Raw genomic sequence first — 23,249 nt, 5'->3', positions numbered from 1 at the left:
GCCCTAAATGCTGACTGAACAGTTTCAAAGAGGTTATTTTCTGACATGGAGTCATTTAGCAGCTGTGCAATGAAGTTTTCGAGTCATTTTGCAAAAAATGGCAGATTTGTCGCTGGCCTATAATTACCTAGGCTTTCCGGGTCAAGGTTAGGTCGCTTAAGCGTGGGTTTAATGACGGCAGACTTGAAGGCTACGGGAACAATACCCGAGGATAGCGATATTTTAATAATATTTAAAACTGATGGTCCTAAGATCCCAAACAGATCCTTCAACCGTGACGTTGGAAACGGATCGAGCAGGCACGCAGTTTGTTTGGCCCTACTGACCATCTGTGTTAGATTATCAAGGGACAAATCATTGAAAGCGGACAACCGTCGACACCGTCCTTACCTAACACCTCCACATCTTTAAGGTAGGACAAAGTTGAAGGGCTTTCATTTAAGATTTCATTCCTGATGAGCTGAATCTTTTTATTAAAATACTCCATAAATCATTAGCAAAATTTCAGATTATTCTTATGTATAACAATAATCTTAGACAAAAACGATGCTTTAGCTGAGGCAAGAGCTACTTTATATTTGAGCAAGCTGTCACACCAGGCAAGTCAAAAGACCTCCAGCTTAGTATTGCGCCATTTTCGTTCAAGTTTTCTGCAACCTTGTTTGAGTAACCTGGTTTCTTCAGCAAACCAAGGTGTATTCTTCTTAGGTCGGAATTTATGCCTTAGGGGCGCCACAGAATCAAGAACATTAACCAAAGCAGTATTGAAGTTGTTTGTAAGTGAGTCAACAGACCCAGTTTACGAAGTGGAGGCTGCAGTTACCGTAGGTAATAATTCTTTTAAGGCTAATACCGTGTTAGGGATAGATGTTGCGACCGCTGAAGCCTAAATTTTCATTCTCACAGTAAACATTAAACTGCACCTCACACTTAACTGTTCATTTTGCCGGCTGTGTTTTTTGGACTGTATACTTTATATTCAGCTACAATCGCGGGACTCAAAGCCGGGGTTTGGGCTAGTTTTGTGACTGTGTTACATGTTTTAATGTGGGCGCATGCGGCTAATATACAGGTGCGGCCTGTGTAAGTACAAAATCGGTTTTCCTCCCAAAATGTGGTGGGTGCGGCTTATAATCAGGTGCGCTCTATAGTCCGGAATTTACGGTGTATATATATATATATATATATATATATATATATATATATATATATATATATATATATATATAAATTGTTAGGAATCACATCTTAAAAATGTACCATTTACCAAATTGTATGTATATTATATATATATATATATATATATATATATATATATATATATATATATGCATACAGTGGAAGCTGAGTTTTCGAACGCCTCTCAGTTCAAACAAATCGGTTCTCGACCAAAAATTTGGAGAAATTCTTGCTCGGCTTTTCATTTGAAAAATCGGAGTTCCAACGCCGGTATGCTAGGGGTGATGCTGAGCGGTGTACGGGTGTAGATTGTGTAGATTGCCCCACCCCTTGTGAAGAACTGTTGTCACGGCAACGCGCACTCCTTTTTGCTTTCGTTTTTAATATCGGTGAACAGAGTGTTTTAACCCCTAATTATGCCTCGGAAGGTCAGTGCTAGCAGAGGGTAGTGCGTGCAACTAATCAAATGATCTGCATTTCTCTAGCGCTTTTCAAGTCAATGACTTCCCAAAGCGCTTTACATTGTGCTTCACATTTCCCAATAGTGGCCTTGTATTGCAGCCATGTAAGACGCTAACCTGCTTTTTGGGGGTATTGGGGGTTCAGTGTCTTACCCAAGGACACTTCGACATATAACACGGACGAGCCGGGATTCGAACTGGGATCCTTGATCCCAAGACGAGCGCTCTACCTCCTGAGCTACTGCCCCCCATATTGCATTTAAGAAAGAAATAATAGCAAAATATGAAGAAGGTGTGCGAGTTTCCCTTCTTTCGAGGGAATAGACCACCACAAAGGTAAGAAATCCTATTCATAATTATTTTCTTTATCCTTTAAGCGCTTACCACTTGTGGCGGAGACCCGGGTGCTAAATGAGGTGTAAACGAGCTGATTTTTTTAATTTGACACGTTCACGTTAGCGTCATCTTTCGTACGGAAGATGACGCTAACGCGAACGTACGATTAGCCCGGGTTAGCTTCATGTTTACGTTCGTGGTAAATATTCAGGGTGTGGGGAACGGATTAAAACGATTTTACATTACTTTTAATGGGAAAAATGATTTCGGTGATCGAACAAATCGGTTTTCGAACAGGGTTCTGGAACGGCTTATGGTCCAGAACCCAGGTTCCACTGTATATGGCCAAAATAGCAACACATTTCCAATATATATATATATATATATATATATATATATATATATATATAATTATTAGGAATCACATCTTAAAAATGTACCATTTACCAAATTATTCGATTTAGTTATCTGACTCCATTAACCAAACATAAACTTCATTCACCTAACAATGTGTGCTCATTTCTTTTTGTGAAAAGACGGACAAGAACCCGGCATTTCCACACGGGGGCAGATTTAATTTCTTGAATAATTAACTCCATCCAAAGCGCCGAATTAGTGTCGCTCGAGTCTTCGTCGAGCCTCCTTTTTCCTTCGATCTTCTGAAGTTCTTCCGGCCCGCGCCTTTTTCCGCGAGCCGGCGCGTCAGGAAAACCCCCCACGTGGGCTCCACCACCTCGCCTCGATGTTTGTCCTTGTGTGTCTGGCCTCCTCCGTTAGAGTCTTGTTATCAACAGAACTAAACAAAACATTTGCATTCGGAACGGCGTGACCTGAAGCTCACCCAGCAAAAATCTTTATTGCGCTCGATAAATGTAACTTGTATTTAATCGTATAAACTATAAAATCCTTCAATGTATATGTACATAACATTTTGGGCCCATTGCAAGTTCTGCTAATATTAAATCATCCAAATTGGAAGATACAAGGTTTTTTTTTCTCGCCTGAATTTGTTTTTGAAATCAAATGTCCGCTAATGAGTGTAGTGTGGGTGTCCTAACACGTGAGACAATAGCTTGAAGCCTTACCTGGTACCGTGAAAAATTGGATCCCAAACTTAAAAACACATTTTTATAAATAAAATGAAAAAAATAGCAAAAAAAAAAAAAAAAATTGGGACCATGGCCAACCCAAAGAAGTTAGGCACCTCGGCACCTAAGTCGTCCCTCCAGATGAAATCGGACACAAGCGGCCACACACTCTTCTGTTCAATCGCTGGTTTACCCCTGCCGCATCATCCATCCTTAAGAACGCCTCCACAATCCCACTATCCTTTCACAACACCTCTCCACTCATTCCTAATAGCTCTAGCTTCCACTAAATTTAGACCTCTTTCCTCCACCCATCCACATCAATGGCGGCCTTCCTCTTGGTTTCCTTCCATTGACTTCTGCTCTGTAGATCCTCTCCATGGGTCCAAACCAACCGAGTACTCTGTTATCCACACGCTTGCTCACTTCATAACATTTCATATTTCGGTTTCATGTTTTCTTACCATGTGGTCATGGTGATTTCCAGTTCCAGTCTCAACTTCATCTTGGTCCAGGAAAATCCAAGTCCCTTTTCTGTTTTGTCTTGACATAACACAGAGTTAAGTTTCGATTCTGGCAAAAGTCATCACTCGTAACGTGATTTCTGACTCCTTTATGGCCAAGATAGCAACACATTTCCAAATGGCTTTCAATGATATTTGGTTCATAATCTTACCAATTCAGTCAGCAGGTGGTGCTCTTGGTTTCCGACACGAATTCGTTTGAAATAGCCTGTGTCTAGCGTTTGTCATAAAGGGTCCAACTTTAAACACAATGTATTTTCAACTTTGATCGATTTTGGAGATATTTGATATGGATAGTGATCAGTTCAGAAGAAAAATAACATCGACCCAAAAATAATGCAGTTTGATTTTATGAAACTACGTTTTATTCACAGGACAAAGAAAATGGAATCAAACGAAAGAATAAAGCACATTGTTGACACAAGCACTCAGTGATGGAAGGTGGAAGAAATGCTGCAACAGGTTAACAGTAATGATCAATGCACCCAGTTTTAAGATAATAAACCCATTTCAATGATATGGGATTGTTTTCTTAGCGTGCCAACATGGGATATTTGCCCAAAATACTAAAGACAGGCTGTTGCATGACCATTTTTGTGTAGTTTTGAGAACAAAAAAGTCCCTCGGGGGAGGAGTGTGTGAGAAGCAGCACATGGCCAACCAGAAAGATGAAGAAATAAAGCTTCCTATCTCTTTTGGCGGCGGACTTCACGGGGATTGTTCCCATCCGGACGACAGGGACGGAGAGAACCACAGGCTCTCCAAGCTTTGGGGCTCTGGTGATAACAGGCCCCAACCCTGGGGATCTAGGTCGGCCATTTTAGTGTTATAATAATTATACTTGTTGATAACAGGCAAAATTGTATGCGGGCACACGAGGAAATAGATCATCTATCAGGAAACATGACACATATGCAAATCATGAATCTTTTGAATCCGTATGAAGACTTTGGGGTCACAAATCTTTATGATACAACTGGAGAGTCTGCTCACTTCCTGTGAATGAATGTGGCTTTTTTGATGTGCTGGCAGAGTCAGTGGTTGAAAAAAAGGTGAGGGCAAAAGGTTTTGTGGCCGTTATCTTCCTATACTGTAGATGACCTGTATGATACTTAACCAAATGGATGTTTTTAATTAACAACTCTTAGTGAATTTTTGACCACAAACCGAGCAGGCAAAAGTCTTTGCACCGGGTCTTGTGTGTCATTTCTAGTGTCCAATAATAGTCTGAAAAATTGTCTGTGTAATAAAGTGTAATAACCTGTGAATCCCTTTGAGACTCTTGTGATTAAGGGCTATACAAATAAAAATGACTTGACAATATAGTTTGTTTTTCACCACAATGTCAACAGGTCAAATCAAAGGCTTCTCGCCAGCGTGGGTTAATGTGTGTCTTTTTAAGTTCTGACTTGAAGTGAATCTTTGACCACAAACAGAGCAAGAAAAAGGCTTCTCCCCAGTGTGGGTTCTGGTGTGTCTTTTTAAGCTCACATTTTTGCTGAATCTTTGACCGCAAATTGAGCAGGAAAAAGGCTTTTCGCCAGTGTGGGTTCTGGTGTGTATTTTTAAGTTCTCATTTTTAGTGAATCTTTGACCACAAATTGAGCAGGAAAAGGGCTCTTGCCAGTGTGTGTTAGTTGATGTAATTTCACGTGTCCATTTTGGTTGAATTTTTGACCGCAAACTGAACAAGAAAAAGGCTTCTTGCCAGTGTGGGTTCTAATGTGGGTTTCTAATGTGTTTTGTTAAGTTTCCACGATCACGGAATCTTTTATCACAAACTGAGCAGGAAAAAGGCTTCTCGCCAGTGTGGGTTCTGGTGTGTATTTTTAAGCTCCCACTTGTAGTGAATCTTTTACCGCAAACTGAGCAGGAAAAAGGCTTCTCGCCAGTGTGGGTTCTGGTGTGTATTTTTAAGTTCCCATTCTGTGAGAATTTCTTACCACAAACTGAGCAGGCGAAAGGCTTCTCACCAGTGTGTTTTTTTTGGTGTAATTTCAATTGCCAATTTTGGGCAAATTTTTTACCACAAACAGAGCAAGAAAAAGGCTTCTCCCTGGTGTGGGTTCTAATGTGTTCTCTTAAGTCCCTACTCTGTGTGAATTTTTGACCGCAAACTGAACAAGAAAAAGGCTCCTCGCCAGTGTGGGTTCTAGTGTGACTTTTTAAGTGCCCACTCTGTGTGAATTTTTGACCACAAACTGAGCAAGAAAAAGGCTTCTCGCCAGTGTGGGTTCTTGTGTGTATTTTTAAGCTCCCATTTTGGGTGAATTTTTTACCACAAATTGAGCAGGAAAAAGGCTTCTCGCCAGCGTGGAATTTCATATGCAACTTCATATAAGACTTGCGTGGAAACGTTTTCCCACACTGGGAACATGCGTTACCACCTTCAGCGTTTGTGGAATGGGACGTGTCGTCGTCTTCCGTTTCCACATGTTGATGGAAGCTGATACTTAGAAGCTCCTGCCGACCGTTATCTTCAGGTTGACCTTGATCTTCGACGGTTGAACGGACCCCGGTCAGGAGCAAGACTGGAAAATCGTCCTCTTGTTTAACGCCAACAGGCTCCCCATCCTCTGTCTCTTGCTTAACGTGATAAGGCTTCAGATCCTCCTCAATTTTAACGGCAGGCAACTCTGGTTTCTCCCGCGCAGTAGGAAGATATTCTTGGCTGACGTCTGCAAGACACAAGTCACGTTTTTTTGTATTGCTTCAACTCGTTCAGAAGCATTGTCACCGAGTGCCAAAACGAAAAAAAACATTCTAAAGGCTTAGGCGCGGCTGATCAGCAAGTATGAGGCCTCTGTGAATTAAATGACCACTAGGTGGTAGGAGTGGCTTTGATCGGATATTTGTCAACACCCAGTGCCGCGTTTTGTTCCTGTATTTGCCGTATTACTCTGTATGGCGGTGAGTAGGCGACGGTGTATATGCCAAGTACGCGCAGTGTGATGAGAAAAGCAAAGATATAAGTACATCCTGTTAACGATTCAAATCTTTAGTCTTTCTAAATAATGAGCAAGGGCCTTGGTTGGGATGACGTATCGTAGGGCCCTGACATCACCGTGACGACCCGAATCGTGTGATCACGTCACCTGAGACATCAGGGGCTGAGAATTTTTGCAAAGTTTATGCATAAGTTTAGTGTTCTTGCAATCAAATGTTATTTTTCAAGCCAAGTGCCCTTGTGTTTATGGAAAGTATTGTTTAGGTGTCAAAAACATAGATATTACAAAAAAGCACCGGGGCAAAACTTCTGCTTGACATGTATCATTTTGCAAGGAGACATTTTTCTCAGAAGTTTTCTGGGAAACAAGTATTTTTTCAAAAAACTTGGCAATGTCATCTAATCAACTAAACCAACCGTTGTCTCATGAAAGATGAGTGTTAAAGCTTTCTTTTGGTGTGCCCTATGTCTGGATAGCTACAGAGCTAGATTTTCTGTAGGCCATCAAAAACGAGTCAATATGGCCAACATCGGCACTTCCCATTTGAGAGAAACGTCTGGCACTCGTCGGAAACGGTCAAAGATTTTGGAATTTACACAAAACGTAGGTAAGGCAGAAACTGTGACAGGAGTGACGGGAGGGGGTGTTTTTAAAGGTTGAGTGCGACTTTTGAAAACTTAAGCCTTACTCGGGACTTGAAGCCAAGCGATGGCAGTATTAAGGAAGCATTAAGGTCAGGTCAGATATCAATAATTCTAATAGTTACAATAATCACATATTTTATAGACTAATCTTCGCAATACCCATCCCTCAACATCATCATGCGCATAATGTCACTGCGGCACCAGTGATAATAACAATAAAAATAAACACAATACTTATGATAACAGTTCTGATGTAATAATAGCAACAATAACAACAAGTTAACCATCGTTTGAAATGCAGTATTTCCAAATTCCCTCATTTCCCATTTTCTTCATCCCTGTATTTCGCCAGTAATGCTTTTTTGTATTTCAATTTGAATAGTGTGAATAGTTGGACATTGTTTGATCTCATTTTGCAAACGATTCCAAAGTCTGACTCCGCACACAGACACACACATACTGAGCTCGACATCAAATCACGCACCACCTGCTTGCAGCATGACGAAACCGCAACCGCACGTACCGTCCCGTTACAGCCTGTGCCTACCCCGACTGCTGCCTGGGAAAAGGTTGCTGTGGACATCGTTGGTCCTATTCACTCTGCGCCTGCTGATTGCCGCTTCGCCATCGCCCTCATTGACTATTGCAGCCGATCGCCCGAGATTGCCTTCTGCTCAAATCTTATGAGGATCACATCATAAAAAAACATGACAATTTTTAAAACAGTGAACGTTCATCATGTCTTTTTTTTTTTGAACATCTCCACATCTTTTCTTTATCTTTTTTTTTTTGTAAGTCACGTAATCTTGAAGCCATGCAGGAGCATGTCGTATTCTGGTGCACTCGGAGAGGGATGTGGTGAGGGCACAGTTTCAGGTTGACGTGGCTCAGCACCTTGGTTGCTTGGCAGGAGGCAAGCATCGGCATCAGCAGGCTGTGCAGCACAGGTGGAAGAACGGGCAAGGTAGAAAGCATTCCACACCTTTCCATCAGACAGCAGATAAGTGGCCGGACCCTTTTGGGCTACCACTGTCAGTGGCTGGGTGAACTTTGAGTGTCCTTTGGCAATGATTCCAGGTTTGCGGATGCGAACCGCAGAGCTGATCTGGAAGCTGGGTGATTTTGCACCGTGACGTTTGTCAGTGTATTGTTTTGACTTCTGTTGTTTGTTTTGTAGCATGTTGCCTTTGTCAGCAGTGGAGCGCATGGAGTGAAGACCTGTGATGTGAAGCTTTGTATTCAGTGGTCTACCATGCAACATTTCAGCGGGGGACACTGAAGTCACAGCGTGTGGTGTAGCTCTGTAAGTCTGTAAAAACTCAGCGAAGAAGACTTTCAGCGGTTTACCTTCGATGTTGGCTGTTTGTAGACAGTCCTTGAAGACTCTGTTGAAATGCTCAATTTCACCGTTGGCCTGTGGGTAGTCCACAGAGCTGCGACGGTGTGTGATGTTCCTGTCACTAAGGAATGCTTCAAACTCGGTCGACACGAACTGAGGGCCATTGTCAGTAACAATTTCCCGTGGATTACCTTCTCTTCTAAACACAGTGGAAAGAAAAGTCATAACAGAGGCAGAAGTAACATTTGAGCAGAAGGCAATCTCAGGCCATCGGCTGCAATAGTCAATGAGGGTGATGGCGAAGCGGCAATCAGCAGGCGCAGAGTGAATAGGACCAACAATGTCCACAGCAACCTTTTCCCAGGCAGCAGTCGGGGTAGGCACAGGCTGTAACGGGGCAGTACGTGCGGTTGCGCTTTTGTCATGCTGCAAGCAGGTGGTGCATGATTTGATGGCAAGCTCAATGTGAGAATCCATTCCAGGCCACCAGTACAAGTCTCTCAGTCTTTATTTTGTGCGAACGATCCCTTGGTGTGTAGCGTGAGCAAGTCGGATCATTTTTTTCCTGTAGCTGTTGTGGTATCACAGCACGATGAGTGCCACGCACAATGACACTGTTCTGCACGGCAAGTTCATTTTGCACACAGAAGTATGGCACGATGAGGGGGTCGAGGCCTTTTACAGTACGAGGCCATCCCTCCTGCATGTAGTGTCGCACCGGACATTCCTCACACGCACTGGAGAGCTCATCAGCGGTGACTGCAGCAAAATCAGGAGACACAGCAGCCACCACCTCCAACTCCATCTCCTCGTGGTCGTCTGTGATGGGGAGAGGCAAACGTGACAAGCAATCTGCAGCAACATTCTCATGTCCCGGTTTTGTATTTGTTTCTGGTTTCGTCAGCTCCTCCGACACCTTGTCACGCACGGCATACGGGAGTCTGCGCGGCTTTTGCTGGACTGGAGGCACATCAGCACGCACTTTAACTTTGTGTATAAAACCTGTAGCAACGCCTGAAGCATTTGTAGTGTTGACGGTGCGACTCATCACCGATGCGGCAGGTGTTGCAATCTGCCCATCTTGTATGTGAAGGCGAAGTGCAGTGAACAGGTCCATTCCCAGTAGTGGAGTACCGCCAGGAACTATGTAGAAGTCAGTATGTGCACTCTGGTTGCAGTATGTAGCAGTAAGTTGAAGACAGCCCAACACTGGAATTGGCTTCTTCATGTAGGTCACCAGGCGTACAGTAGGCTTTGAGAGAGACACGTGCATGAACGAATGTCTGTAAATTCTCTCTGGCAAAATTGAGACTGCTGAACCAGTGTCCACAAGCAGGTCAGTAGTAATTGACTGTTCACCATTCGCATGGAGAGCAACTGTACACCTAAGGCGCTTTGAGACTGCAGCTGTAGGGGCTACATGAGACACAGTAAGGTCCGGGACAGTAACTTCTCTCAATGATCGAGTAGGAATTGCGCTGCGGCACACTTTACCAAAATCGAAAAAAAAGTTTTCATTCATTCATTCAAATATATTGTAAAGTATAATACAATTATATATAATAGTTTCAAAAGAAAGAATATGTAAAAAACAAGACTAAAATAGGTCAGAGGAATGCGGTGGCATAATAATACTATACATAATAACCTTAATCAATTCCCATCGAACATACGCATAGCGGAAGGCTAAAAACTCTCTTTAAGACGTGCAGTCTTGCTCGCAATGGAGCGAAGACGGCGACCTGACGATAGGTCATCGAAGTACCTGCAGGGTGACTGGGATCCTCTATCGTTTTTAGTGTCCGTTTTATAGTTTGATCGATGTAGATACTATGCAGGGATGGGAGGCCAGTACCTATTATTTTCCTCTGCCGTCATCACTACTGATTCCGTCTTTGACAGTGATTGACCTAGTTAAAACGGATTCAATGATAGCACGATAAAAATGGACTAGAATGGATTGACGGACTCCGAATGATTTGAGTTGACGAAGGAAGTCGAGCCTTTGTATGGCTGACTTCATGTCCATGTGAGGTCAGCTGACAAGTACCCAGAAACTTGAATGAATGGACCAGTTACGCCTCACTACCTTTAATTGACAATGGCACATGCGGGGGAGGCTTAGTACGGAAATCTATCATCATCTCCTTAGTTTTACCTATATTCAATAACGGATTACTCTCATAACACCAGGTGGAAAGTGAATCCATTTCTGCTCGGTATTCAGTTTCGTCTCCATTTGAAATAAAGCCAGTAACTGTGGTGTCGTCTGCATATTTAGCGAATAGTGAATGGTCCGAATTGGGTTGACAATCGTGTGTGAATAGGGAAAACAGAGTTGGAGACAATGGACAGCCCTGAGGCGCACCAGTGTTGAAGACAGTAGAACATGAATCTTTCTCCTCAATGCGAACAGACTGTTCTCTATTGAGGAGGAAATCTAAAATCCAAATTGATAAAAAAAACGGGAAAATTGAGGTCATGAAGAAGTTTCAAATGCGGTTTAGAAGGAATGATAGTGTTAAAAGCTGAACAAAAATCTATGACTAAAACCCTAACGTATGAATCCCTATGCTCGAGATGACTTAGAATTAAAATGGCATCATCTACACTTCTATTAGCACGATATTATATTGGTACGGATCTAGATTAGATGGTAGAAAGGACTTTATGAATTTCAATACGATCTTCTCAAAAGTGTTCATGATCACTGACGTGAGTGCAACGGGTCTATAATCGTTCAAACATGAGACATTTTTCTTCTTCGGGACAGGTAAAATTGTTCAGGAGCAGAACTCAAAGACCAATTGAAAATACCAGTAAAGTTGAGAAGCACACTCTTTGAGAAGGCAGGGTTAGAGTTTATCGGGGCCTGGTGATTTCCTCTCTTTCAACCTCACGAAATCACGTCATACCTCCTCTACACTGAATGATTTCTTGTATAGATCATGTTTATGGTTTATACTGGCTGAATAAATAAATACAATACATACAATATACAAATTGAGCAAGTGAAAGGCTACTCGCCAGTGTGGGTTAGTTGGTGTAATTTCAATTGCCCATTTTGGGCAATTTTTTTTTACAACAAACTGAGCAAGAAAAAAGCTTTTCCCCCGTGTGGGTTAATGTGTGTTTTTTCAAGCCCCCACTCTGTGCTAATCTTCTACCGCAAACTGAGCAGCCAAAAGGCTTCTCGTTACTGTTGGTTCTAATGTGTTTTGTTAAGTCCCCACTCTGTGTGAATGTTTTACCACAAACTGAGCAAGAAAAGGGCTTCTCCCCAGCGTGGAATTTCATATGCAACTTCATATAAGACTTGCGTGGAAACGTTTTCCCGCACTGAGAACATGTGTTACCACCTTCCGACTGCGAGTCGTCCTCATCCGTTTCCACGTGTTGACGGGAGCTGATGCTTAGAAGCTCCTGCGGACCGTTATCTCCAGGTTGACCTTGATCTTCCACGGTTGAACAGACTTGAAAATTGTCCTCTTCTTTAACGTGAACAGGCTCCCCATCTTCCGTCTCTTGCTTAACGTGATAGGGCTTCAAATCTTCTACCTCCTCCTCCTCAATTTTAACGGCAGGCAACTCTGGTTTCTCCCGCGCAGTAGGAAGATATTCTTGGCTGACGTCTGCAAGACACAAGTCACGTTTATTTCTATTGCCCTCAACTCGTTCAGTGCCGTAACGTTTTCAGAAGCGTTGTCCCCGAGTGCCAAAACTTAAAAAAAAATTCTCAAGGCTTAGGCGCTACTGATCAGTAGGTATTATCTCTAATGTGAAGAATAGGGGTGATAACATCATGCTTTGGGGGTGTTTTTTGCACACGGGACAGGACGAGTGCACTGCATTAAAGAGAGGATGACTGGGGCCGTGTATTGTGAGATTTTGGGGAACAACCTCCTCTCCTCAGTCAGAGCGTTGAAGTTGGGTCGTCGCCAGGTCTTCCGACACGACAATGACCCGAAGCGCACGGCCAGGAAAAGCAAGGAGTGGCTGGATCTGAGTGCTGCATTTGACACAGTCGATCATGTGATCTCGTTGCAGAGGTTAGAAGACTGGGTAGGCATCTCTGGTCCTGCCCTGAAATGGTTCCAGTCTTACCTTGAGGACAGGAAGTATTTTGTTCAGATGGAAGACTATGTGTCAGACCAATTGGCAGTGACCTGTGGGGTCCCCCAGGGGTCCATCCTGGGACCCCTCTTGTTCAATTTTTACATGCTGCCCCTGGGCCAGTTAATACGCGGTAATAACGTGTCCTACCATAACTATGCAGATGACACACAGATTTACATCTCGTGACAGCAGGTGAACATGGGCCCGTGAACTCACTCTGTCACTGCCTTCAACAGATCACTGTGTGAATGCGAAACAACTCTCTCCAACTCAACTCAGACAAGACTGAAGTCATTGTCTTTGGTCCACAAAAAGCCAGAGAAAATCACTTAGTTTTAAAGCTAAAAATCAGGTTAGAAATCTCGGGGTAATAATGGACTCAGACCTGAACTTTAACAGCCACATGAAATCCATAACATCATCAGCCTTTTACCATCTCTAAAACATTGCCAGAATCAAAGGTTTGCTGTCTAAATCAGATTTCGAGAAACTTATCCACGCATTTATCTCTAGCAGGTTAGACTACTGTAACGGCCTTCTGACCGGACTTTCTAAAGGAGCCGTAAGACAGCCGCAGAACATCCAGAACGCTGCTGCTCGGGTCCTGACTAGAACCAGGAAGTACGACCATATTAGTCTCTGTACTGGCTTCTCGTCGCTCAGAGAATAGACTTGAAAACAGCTCTGCTGGTGCAAAAGTCTCTTCATGGTCTAGCAACAAAGTACATCTGTGACATGTCGGTCCCATATGAACCATCTCGGACCCTGAGAACCTCAGGGACGGGCCTTCTGCTGGTGCCCAGAGCCAGGACTAAACAGGGTGAAGCTGCGTTTCAGTTCCACGCAGCTCAACTCTGGAATAGTCTTCCTGACGACGTCAGACAGGGGTCTACTCTGACTGTGTTAAAGTCCAAGCTGAAAACAGCTTTGTTCAACTGTGCATACAACTGAAAGGCTTCTATCTGCACTCTTCACTTTTACCTTATTTAAATTCATTGATTTGATTGTTTTATCTGTGGTTTTAATTTATTTTAAAAACCACATTTTACATTTTCAATGTCTTTTATTGTGTGTTTTTAACCCGTCTGCCATTTCTGTAAAGCACTTACATTGCCTTGTGTATGAATTGTGCTATACAAATAAACATGCCTCCGGTAAGAAGCATATCAAGTTTCTAGCATAGCCCAAACAGTCTCCGGACCCGAACCCAATCTTTGGAGTAAACTCCAACTCAGAGTTTCTCAGCCAGCGACAGCCCAGAAACCTGACTGATCTAGAGAAGATCTGTGTGGAGGAGTGGGACAGGAATCTCCTGCAGTGTGTGCAAAGCTGGTGAAAGACTACTGGAAACATTTGACCTCTGTAATAGCAGACAAAGGCTACTCTACCAAATATTTTCCCAGGTGTTCAAATACTTTTTCGCAGCTATATCACACAACTAATTTGTTCAAAAATCATGGATTTTTCTTTTTAGTTTATCCCTCTCACAGTGGACATGCACCTACCATGGAAATTTCAGACCCCTCCATGATTTCCAAGAGGGAGATGTACCAAAATAGCAGGGTGTTCAAATACTTCTTTGCTTCGCTGTATATATTTTGAAAGAATGAGCGAGACAGAAGCCCGAAACTCATTCGAAAGGAAAGTACGGTGGACCTCGACGGCCAAATATCTCGTATTGCAGAAAGAAAACGACCAACCTGCTCTGTTCAACACAATTTGGAGTATCTTGTAAACAGTTCCTGGCAACTCTGGTTCCTGCCACGCAGTAGGAAGATGGTCTTCACCCATGTCTGCGACACACAAGTCAAATGGCATTTATTTGTGACGCCTTTACTCACAGAAACTCAAAAAGGGACGCAGAGAAGACCACAAGGTTCCTACAGCTTAAGGCAAGTTCAATTCAAGACTTTTTGGATGCCTTTGGATGTCAAATTTAAGACAAAGTTGTCAAAACAACCACACAATAGAAACAGATCAAAAATACGACATGAATAATAGGAGATTTTAAACAAACGTTTGTTTTCTTTTGTTTTTTAAATGACATTTTGGTCCAGTTGAAAAGATTTGATCTGACAAATAGCGCTCTCCAGAGTTGAAGACATTGTGGCAGGTGCAATGGGTGTTGCAAGGGCCTCAGTGCATAATAAATACTCAGTCAACCTCAACATTAAGTATAGAGTAAGTTATAGAGAGCTCAAGCTTCCTGTCTCAAAATTTCAAAAGATGCAGCAGGTTCTACAGTAGCACGCGTCTGGTCCAGGTGCCAATCTGAATACTCACAACGTCTGAATCTGTCAAACTTCTAAGCTAGTCCTTCTAGTCAAATCAAGTCTTGTTTATTTGTGACGCCCTTAATCACGAAGAGTCTCAAAGGGCTGCACAGGTTATTACACAGACTATTTTTTCAGACTATTATGACACCATCCCCTGATCTGGAACCAACATAAGCGTGAGGAAAAACTCAAAAAACCTCAACATGAGGAAAATGAAACCTCGAAGAGGGACCGCACATGTGGCTTCTCCCTCAAGGACGAGGAAACAAAAGTATGAGGTTACTTTGAAGCTATTAAACATCCGGGAGTCTTAAGTGTCAAGAGTGGACATTTCCTGTCACTTGGTGTCGGACAGTCCCAAACGCAGGACAAAGGGGAAGCGGTGCAACTTGACTTGAGAGACGTTTATCTAAACAGCAATAACAAAAGACTGTATCGGCAAGAAGGGGGTGTGGGACCTGGGTGGTAAAGGTGGAGATCTTGAGAGGGAAACTAGAGAGGAGATCTTTGGGTGGCGAGAATCTTGAAAATAGGTTACTTGGTAATACCCTTAAGAAAACGCTAGAAGTGGCAGGTCTTGGGACAAGGAGGGGAAACTTGAGAGGGAGACCTGGGGAAGTTCTTGGGGAGGAGAGAATCTTGAAAAGGAGACTTTGGTATACCCTTAAGAGGAGGTTAGAGATTCGTGGCAAGTCTTGAAGTGGAGAAACTAGAACGTGAAGGGAATCGAAAGAGGTCGTAGGAAGCCACGCTTGTCGTCGTGGCGAGTGAAAGTCTATAGCCGATCAAAAGAACGGGAGCCTAGTGTCAGACCCTAACCTTATTTCGGAAGCCTAAAATCATTGAAAATTCTGACTTGCAGCCAAAACCCTAGAAAATAGCCCTTCACCCCTAACTTTAGACCTAACCCGTTTCAAACTGTAACCCTACCCTTCCTATAAGCCCGGCTCCAAAGCTATTCAGTTGAGAACCCTAATAGGGGGCTTAAACCCTAGTTCATAACCCTAGCTCCAACGCTGTTTCAGACCCTAAAATTCAGTCTCATATCCAAATAAGGAGCCTCAACCCGAGTTTCTACCTCTTGCCCCTATTTTGCAACCGGAAAATCACTCGAAAACCCTTTCCGAAGCCCAAACCCGAGCTCTTGACTCGAGACCCTTTTTGACTCAAAGAGCAAAATACTTTGAATTGATTTTGGGAAAGTGCCAGAGCATATATTTTGAGACCAAATTCAACAAAATCGCTCAACCCGGGGCGGCAGTAGCTCAGGAGGTAGAGCGCTCGTCTTGGGATCAAGGGATCCCAGTTCGAATCCCGGCTTATCCGTGTTACGTGTCGAAGTGTCCTCGGGTAAGACACTGAACCCTCAATAAGCCAGTTAGCGCCTTACATGGCTGCAAGGCCGCTATTGGGAAATGTGAAGCACACTGTAAAGCGCTTTGGGAAGTCATTGACTTGAAAAGCGCTAGAGAAATGCGGATCATTTCATTTCCAGGCAAAAGCTCATTTTGTTTGACTGTGTGACATTTGAGGATTTGATCATTCATAAGGTGTAAAAATATACTCTGAAATAGTAACCCTACTGAAGGCTGTCCAATTCCGACACTTCAAACGAGTCTCCCTCCATCAGTGACTCATTTTGACCTTCATTTTTTTGAATATATAGGAATAATGCTTCCAAAAGTCAAGACTCGTGTCTTCGTTTGGCCCTTCATCACAAGATATCTCAAAGGAGCGCACGGGTGACCTGATATGAAACCGACATGCGGGCGAGGAAAAACTCAAAACCTCGAGTGGGGGCCTCACGAGCGCTCATCCCCCTTCAAAACGAGGTGCAAGCAGTTACTTAGTAAAAACGTCTCGGAATTCTGCAAACGAGGATCCCGACGTATATACGTTCGGCGATGGGCGAGAGACGGGAGAGAGTTCTTGCGCTCTTTTCGTTGCATCAGAGATTTGATTCATTCCTTTTCTGCATAATATTACATTATTCTTGGTAATATACTGAACAAAAGGACCTAAAATTGTTTTTCTTTGCTTTTTTTTTCTCTTTTCTTTCTTTTTGCAGTTTCTTGCTTCCTGTCTTTTGCTGCTTTTCTTATTTTCTCCTTATATTTATTTCTTCCTCTTTAGTTGACTATTTCCTAGCTTTTTTTCCTTATCTAACTTTTTTTACTCATTTTTTATTGCTTAATTATTTTTTTTCTCTCATTTTTCATTTCAGACTTTGTTTTTTTGCTTATTTTTTTCATTTTGTCTATTTTGTGTTTTTCTTTTTTACTGAATTGTTCCCCCTTTTAAGACATTTTGTGCATCCTGTTACATAACAATTAGTCATGTATCATTAAATCAACAAAAACAATCCAAAGAGCTGAGACAAAAAGAGCCGTCTAATTTGGGTCAGTCAAGCCCAAAGAGTCGCTTCTCTATAAAAAGACAGAATTCCTCTCACTACTACAAAGCAATATGCAGGGAAGGGCTGCTCCCTCCGTGGGGACACTGCGCGCTGCAGAGGCAGGAGAGTCCAAGCTCGTGTCCACTGACATTCATAATTCTATACGAGATGATGTATGCGCTCCCTCGACTGCCCTCATTACTATATCCACTTTTCTTTGGGTGGGCAGAGGGTGTCCGTGGGTGAGGGACCGGCCACCCCCCACTAGTAACGCCCCTGAGCGCTCCCAAGCATGTTCAACCAACGCCAGATCCATCATCCACAATAAGTGAATTTGAGCTGCGGATTGCCACCATCAACGTCCGGAATTGGAGTATTTTTTTTTTTGTCATCGCGGAGCCTCTGCTTTCCCGACGCCGCGTTACATCACCGGCTCGAACGAGACGAAGACTACTAAGATTGGAGACTACGCGCTACAATAACAGCCGAACCATTGACACACACTGCTCACTCGATATGGAGTTTCTAGCAGTATCGTGCAGACACTTCTATCTACCGGGAGTGCTCACTGTGGTCTTTGTGTTTGCTTTTTACTTTCCACCGCTAACAGTTTCACTGGATCCTAACGTTAGCATAGCGCTAAATCTCCTGTCCGCTGCTATCAATAAACAGCAGCTTGCACACCCCAACGGAGCTTTATCGTCGGCGGCGACTTTCATCGAGCATTTTTATGGACTGTACTCCCAAATCCATTCAATTGTGGACTGAGCAATTCGGAAAAAACACTGGACTATGGGTAATCTAAGATCAAACATCAAAAATTCCGGTTGTATCCACCAACTCTGTTTGCCCCTCACCCCCCTCATCACCCCCCCCCCCGCCTCTGAGGGAAAACGAAGCCTACTTACAACAAAGTCAGTTAGTTCTTTGTTCCTTTATCTCTTTGTTTCCTTATCCTCACTGTAAATGTGGAACTGGAGTCGTCCAATTTCGTTGTCACGGCATATCCATGTTGTAACAATGACAATAAAGGCATATCTATTCTATTCTATATGCAGGATGAAGCAGAAGCAAAAAATGACGGACCTTCCCCGAGCTGCTTGGAAAGAGCGTCCGCTCGTCCATGTTCTCGCTCGGTCTCCTCTTTGGCTCCACGAAGCTGAAAAGGTTCTTCTTCCCAACTGGAGCACATTTTCTCCAAGTTTGAACTAAAAAAACGCCACGAACACACCTTCGAAAAGGACCTTAAATTAATACTTCTGTCGAGTTGACTTCGTTTACAGTCGACTAAAGAACTTGAGGTGGTTTATTCGACATTCTCTTGTTCGGCGGTGGTGCGGCAGCCATGACAGCTTCTCCTTCTGAACACCGCCGCAATGGATTGTGGGACACAGATACAAACAGACGACTGGATAGGTGAGCGTACTGTAGCAGCCCGCTAACTCGCGTGCCTACGCGGCGGCCATCTTGGTCGGGGCAACTTCGCGCAATGGAAGTACATTGAGAAGAAATCGCAACGTCCTCATTTGCAAACTGATTTTCATGTGGCTAACTTGTTGTTGTCGACACTTGCAATATTACGGAACATTAACTTGAAAAATACTTAAAAACTTAAAAATGAAAAAAACACAACAATTTATAAACCATGATAAAATTTCAAATGTAACACGGTGTAACGGGAGTTTTGTTGAATTTCCTGCTGAAATATGTTTGTATAGTTTGCGTATAAGTCTTTGGCTCTAAATTGCAATCATTCCTTCATTCTCTCATTTCTGATATGATATCTCCAGTTGTCCTTAGGTAGGAAAAGAAAATGACGTTGGATGATTATAGGGTACTTACACGTTCATTTTTGAGGTAGTGATGAGGAAACGAAGCATCATTTTTAGAATTCTGAAATACTTTGTCTTCCTGTTTTTGGACCAAGTTGTGTATTGATTCATTCGGCTCATTCAGAAAATTAGAATATTGTGATAAAGTTCTTTATTTTCTGTAATGCAATTAAAAAAACAAAAATGTCATACATTCTGGATTCATTACACATCAACTGAACTATTTCAAGCCTTTTATTATTTGAATATTGCTGAATTTGGCTTACAAAAAAACTCAAAAATCCTATCTCAAAATATTCGAATATCATGAAAAAGTATACAAGTAGGCTATTCAACTAATCACCTAAATAACTCAAAACACCTTGCAAGGGTTTCCTGAGCACTCAGCTTGGTTCAGTAAACTAAATCACAAGTATGGGGAAGACTGCTGATCTGACTACTGTCCAGAGGACCATCATTGATACCCTCCATCAGGAGGGTAAGACACAAAAAGAAATTTCTCAAAGAGCAGGCTGTTCACAGAGTGCAGTTTCAAAGCATATTCACAAAAAGTCTGTTGGAGGGGAAAAATGTGGCCGGAAACGCTGCACAACCAAGAGAGATGACCGCAGCCTTAACAAAATTGTGAAGAAGAGCCCCTTCCAGAATTTGGGGGAGCTTCAAAGACAGTGGGCTGAAGCTGGAGTCCAGGTATCAAAAGCCACAGTTCACAGACGTGTCCGGGAAATGGGCTACAATAGCCGTACTCCCATGGTCAAGCCACTTCTGAACTCAAGACAACGGAAGAAGCGTCTGACTTGGGCTATGGAGAAGAAGCACAGGACAGTTGCAGAGTGGTCCAAAGTCCTCTTTTCAGACGAAAGCAAGTTTTGCATTTCGTTTGGAAGTCAAGGCGCCAGAGTCTGGAGAAAGGCTGGAGAGGAGCAAAATCCAAGTTGCTTGAAATCCAGTGTGAAGTTCCCACAGTCAGCAATGGTTTGGGGAGCCATGTCAGCTGCTGGTGTTGGTCCACTGTGTTTCATCAAGTCCAGAGTAAATGCAACTGTGTACCAAGAGATTTTAGAGCACTACATGCTTCCATCTGCTGAAAAGCTCTATGGAGATGAGGATTTCATTTTCCAGGATGATCTGGCACCTGCTCACAGTGCCAAAACCACCAGTAACTGGTGCACTGACCATGGCATCACTGTCCTTGATTGGCCTGCTAATTCCCCTGACCTGAACCCCATCGATAATTTGTGGGGTATAGTTAAGAAGAAGATGAAAGACACCAGACCTACAAATGCAAATGAGCTGAAGGCCGCTATCAAAGCATCCTGGGCATCAATAACACCTCAGCAATGCCACAGGCTGATTGCCTCCATGCCACGCCGGATTGATGCAGTAATCCTTGCAAAAGGATTCCCAACCAAGTACTGAGTGTATCAATGGACATTTTCAAATGTTTGATTTAGTTTTGCTGTTATAAATTTTTTTTTACTTGGTCTGAGGAAGTATTCTAATATTTTGAGATAGGATTTTTGAGTTTTCTTAAGCTGTAAGCCAAATTCAGCAATATTAAAATCATAAAAGGCTTGAAATAGTTCAGTTGATGTGTAATGAATCCAGAATGTATGACTTTTTTTTTTTTAATGCATTACAGAAAATAAAGAACTTTATCACAATATTCCAATTTTCTGAGACAGTCCAGTATAATTGAAAGCCATATGGTAATGTGTGGTCATTTTGGCCATAAGAGTCAGAAATCACGTTATGAGTGATGACTTTTGCCAGAACCGAAATTTAACGATGTGTTAAGTCGAGACAGCAAAGGGACTTGGATTTTTCTGGACCAAAATGAAATTGAGACTGGAAAGCACCATGACCACATTGTAAGACAGCATTAATCTGAATTATGAACTGTTATAAGTATATATGTAACCGCAGTGTCGTCGTCCTACCAGGGATCCACGTTCAGGCTGGACTGGATGATGAGGCTTCTATTCCAGTTGCTGCAATAAGCGACACAACATACGCACACCATGTGGTCGGCACCTCCGCTGGTTCTCAACATCGTTAGCCGCACGCTGGAGACTGGCAACAATATCCGCCTTCTGTCCATAAAATCAGAGGCTAAACTAAACCTTACCCCATACCAGTGTAACGACCCGCAATCATGAGCGAAGCAAGGGTTGACAGTCACTCGGTTTATTGCCTGCATTCAGTAAACAAAACAATACAAAAGTCAGGACGTCTGTGCACGACTGCAATCATCTAAAACATGAAAAAAAAAAAAATTAAAAACGGGACATCACTCAATAACGCACCTCGTGGCGTGGTTGCATTGAAACATGTTTCATCACAGTCATCATCGATTCAAGCTGCATTACTTTACTTTTAATGAGTGCTTTTTTATTTATACATCATTTAGCACAACGTATATAGATTTAGATCAAAAAGTAGTTTGTTAGAGCAGCTCCTATATCTAGCAAAATATGTATTTTTACCCGAACTGATATTGGTTACAGCTTACCTTCAGCACAATGTTATTGAGCCGAAGGTACGGCAAGCGCAGAAGCCCATAAAGTGCCAAACGAATAAGACAGTACACGCCCATGTCTTAACAAATGAATGAGGTACCAGAATTTTAACAGTAATGCAACAAAAACACAGTTTTAGTGAGAATTAAAAAAAAACACCCGTTACACAGTGTTAAATTTGAATACACCCGTTACTGCTTTTTTAATGATTTTTTTTTAAATTTCCTTTTTCACATACATTGTCTTAACGTTGTCGTTAATCTGACGAATATAGATATTTTTTGCGCTGACCTATCTAGTCTTCTATGTGTTTCTGTTGCTGCATTCCCGAAAAGACGACCACTGAGTTTTCCAACCTCCCACCCGGAGAAAGGGTATGTGCCCCAACTTTGCAACTAGGACCTCCCACCTCGAGTGTCCTTCTAATGATACATCCCTGGTTGGGGGTTGGAAAACCCCAATTTCCCACATTCTTGAGACGCTTTTCGGGCGTATCTGGTAGGATGGTGGACGGATCAGGTTAGCACTGCTCGTTCTCTGCGTTTATACCCTCTTTTGCGTCGGTTTTGAGTGTGTTGTTAACTATTAATTTTACAATTCGAAACATTTTGACAGAGCTAGAAGTAAAGCAGCCGAGCTCTGCCATGGCCGGGCATTATGCCGGCGGTTGGAGACATAACTGCGTACGATTCTTGTTCAAAGATGTAGGAATGTTAAGACTTGATTTTATGAACAAGTTTATTGAAAAACTTCTGAAGTTTAAACCGGAGGAGTTACATTGCGTCATATGCTTGCCTTCTGGCAAGGGCTTTGATGTAAGTTTTGTAACAGTGGCTCTTTATCAAGAGTTTTGGAATCGCTTTGGGGGGGTGAGGCCCCAATTTTCTGGATTTACGGTGGAAAAGCTGACTGATAACGCTAGCGAGATAGTCATTGTCAGAATGTTTAATGAAGTGGTGAATACTGACGACATCTGTTATTGGTTGAGTAGATATTGCTCGATAAAAGGCCAGGCTATGAAAGTGAGGGATGAAAAAGGTTTGGACTTGTGCCTGGAGGATACCCATCCAGCAATGGCAAGATCCTCAGGGCTTTCAGGGAGTGAAACACCTCCCTTCGATGATAATCCTGGGGGAAAACCTTGGCTTTATCCACTATCAAGGACAACCTAAACTCTGTCGCAAATGTGGTGAGCATGGGCATCTGGCTGAGGTATGTGATCGAATTTTTTGTAGAAAGTGCAGGACAATTGGACATTCCTTTGAGGAATGGACCAATAGCAGAAAATGCAATCTCTGGAGAAACGAACCACGTCTATAGGAACTGCCCGAAATCGTTTGCAAACAAGTTGAAAGCTAGGAAGGCAGTTAACAAAGACAATGAAATTATGTCAAGTCAAGTCATCTTTATTTGTATAGCCCTAAATCACGAAGAGTCTCAAAGGGCTTCACAGAATCTGTTCTTGTACACAGTGGTTGCTTTTATTTTCCTGCAGATCCAATTTCCGGATGAAGTTTTTCTCTGCCTGTGATTTTGTGTTCCCCCTCCAACTTGTTGATTTGTCATGGCACAATTATTTCTTTTATTGAAAC

General features: G+C 42.7%; 2 protein-coding genes across 6 annotated transcripts in view; one reads left to right on the top strand and one right to left on the bottom strand.

Annotated features, from left to right (window-relative positions):
* LOC148368316 (uncharacterized) overlaps positions 1 to 23,249 on the top strand; it is a 310,091-nt gene that overhangs the window by 41,248 nt on the left and 245,594 nt on the right. The gene's annotated exons all lie outside the window — the stretch shown is intronic.
* Positions 1 to 23,249, bottom strand: part of LOC148368334 (uncharacterized) — a 113,324-nt gene that overhangs the window by 61,149 nt on the left and 28,926 nt on the right. Inside the window, exons 2-5 of one of the 5 annotated variants that reach the window (XM_088330282.1) lie at positions 14,336 to 14,428; positions 11,879 to 12,151; positions 5,744 to 6,266; positions 5,637 to 5,659 (exon numbers count right to left, since the gene is read on the bottom strand). In XM_088330282.1, coding sequence (XP_088186408.1) covers positions 5,637 to 5,659; positions 5,744 to 6,266; positions 11,879 to 12,151; positions 14,336 to 14,428 — 912 coding nt within the window. Of the gene's footprint in view, positions 1 to 4,001; positions 6,267 to 11,878; positions 12,152 to 14,335; positions 14,429 to 18,214; positions 18,668 to 23,249 lie in introns of those variants that run through there. The other 4 variants (XM_088330284.1, XM_088330281.1, XM_088330283.1 and 1 more) reach the window with 4 other exon arrangements.

Source organism: Urocampus carinirostris, chromosome 3, assembly GCF_059441175.1.
Source record: "Urocampus carinirostris isolate Australia breed hairy pipefish chromosome 3, RoL_Ucar_1.0, whole genome shotgun sequence".
Taxonomy (NCBI): domain Eukaryota; kingdom Metazoa; phylum Chordata; class Actinopteri; order Syngnathiformes; family Syngnathidae; genus Urocampus; species Urocampus carinirostris.
This window is presented reverse-complemented; position numbering and strand designations above follow the sequence as displayed.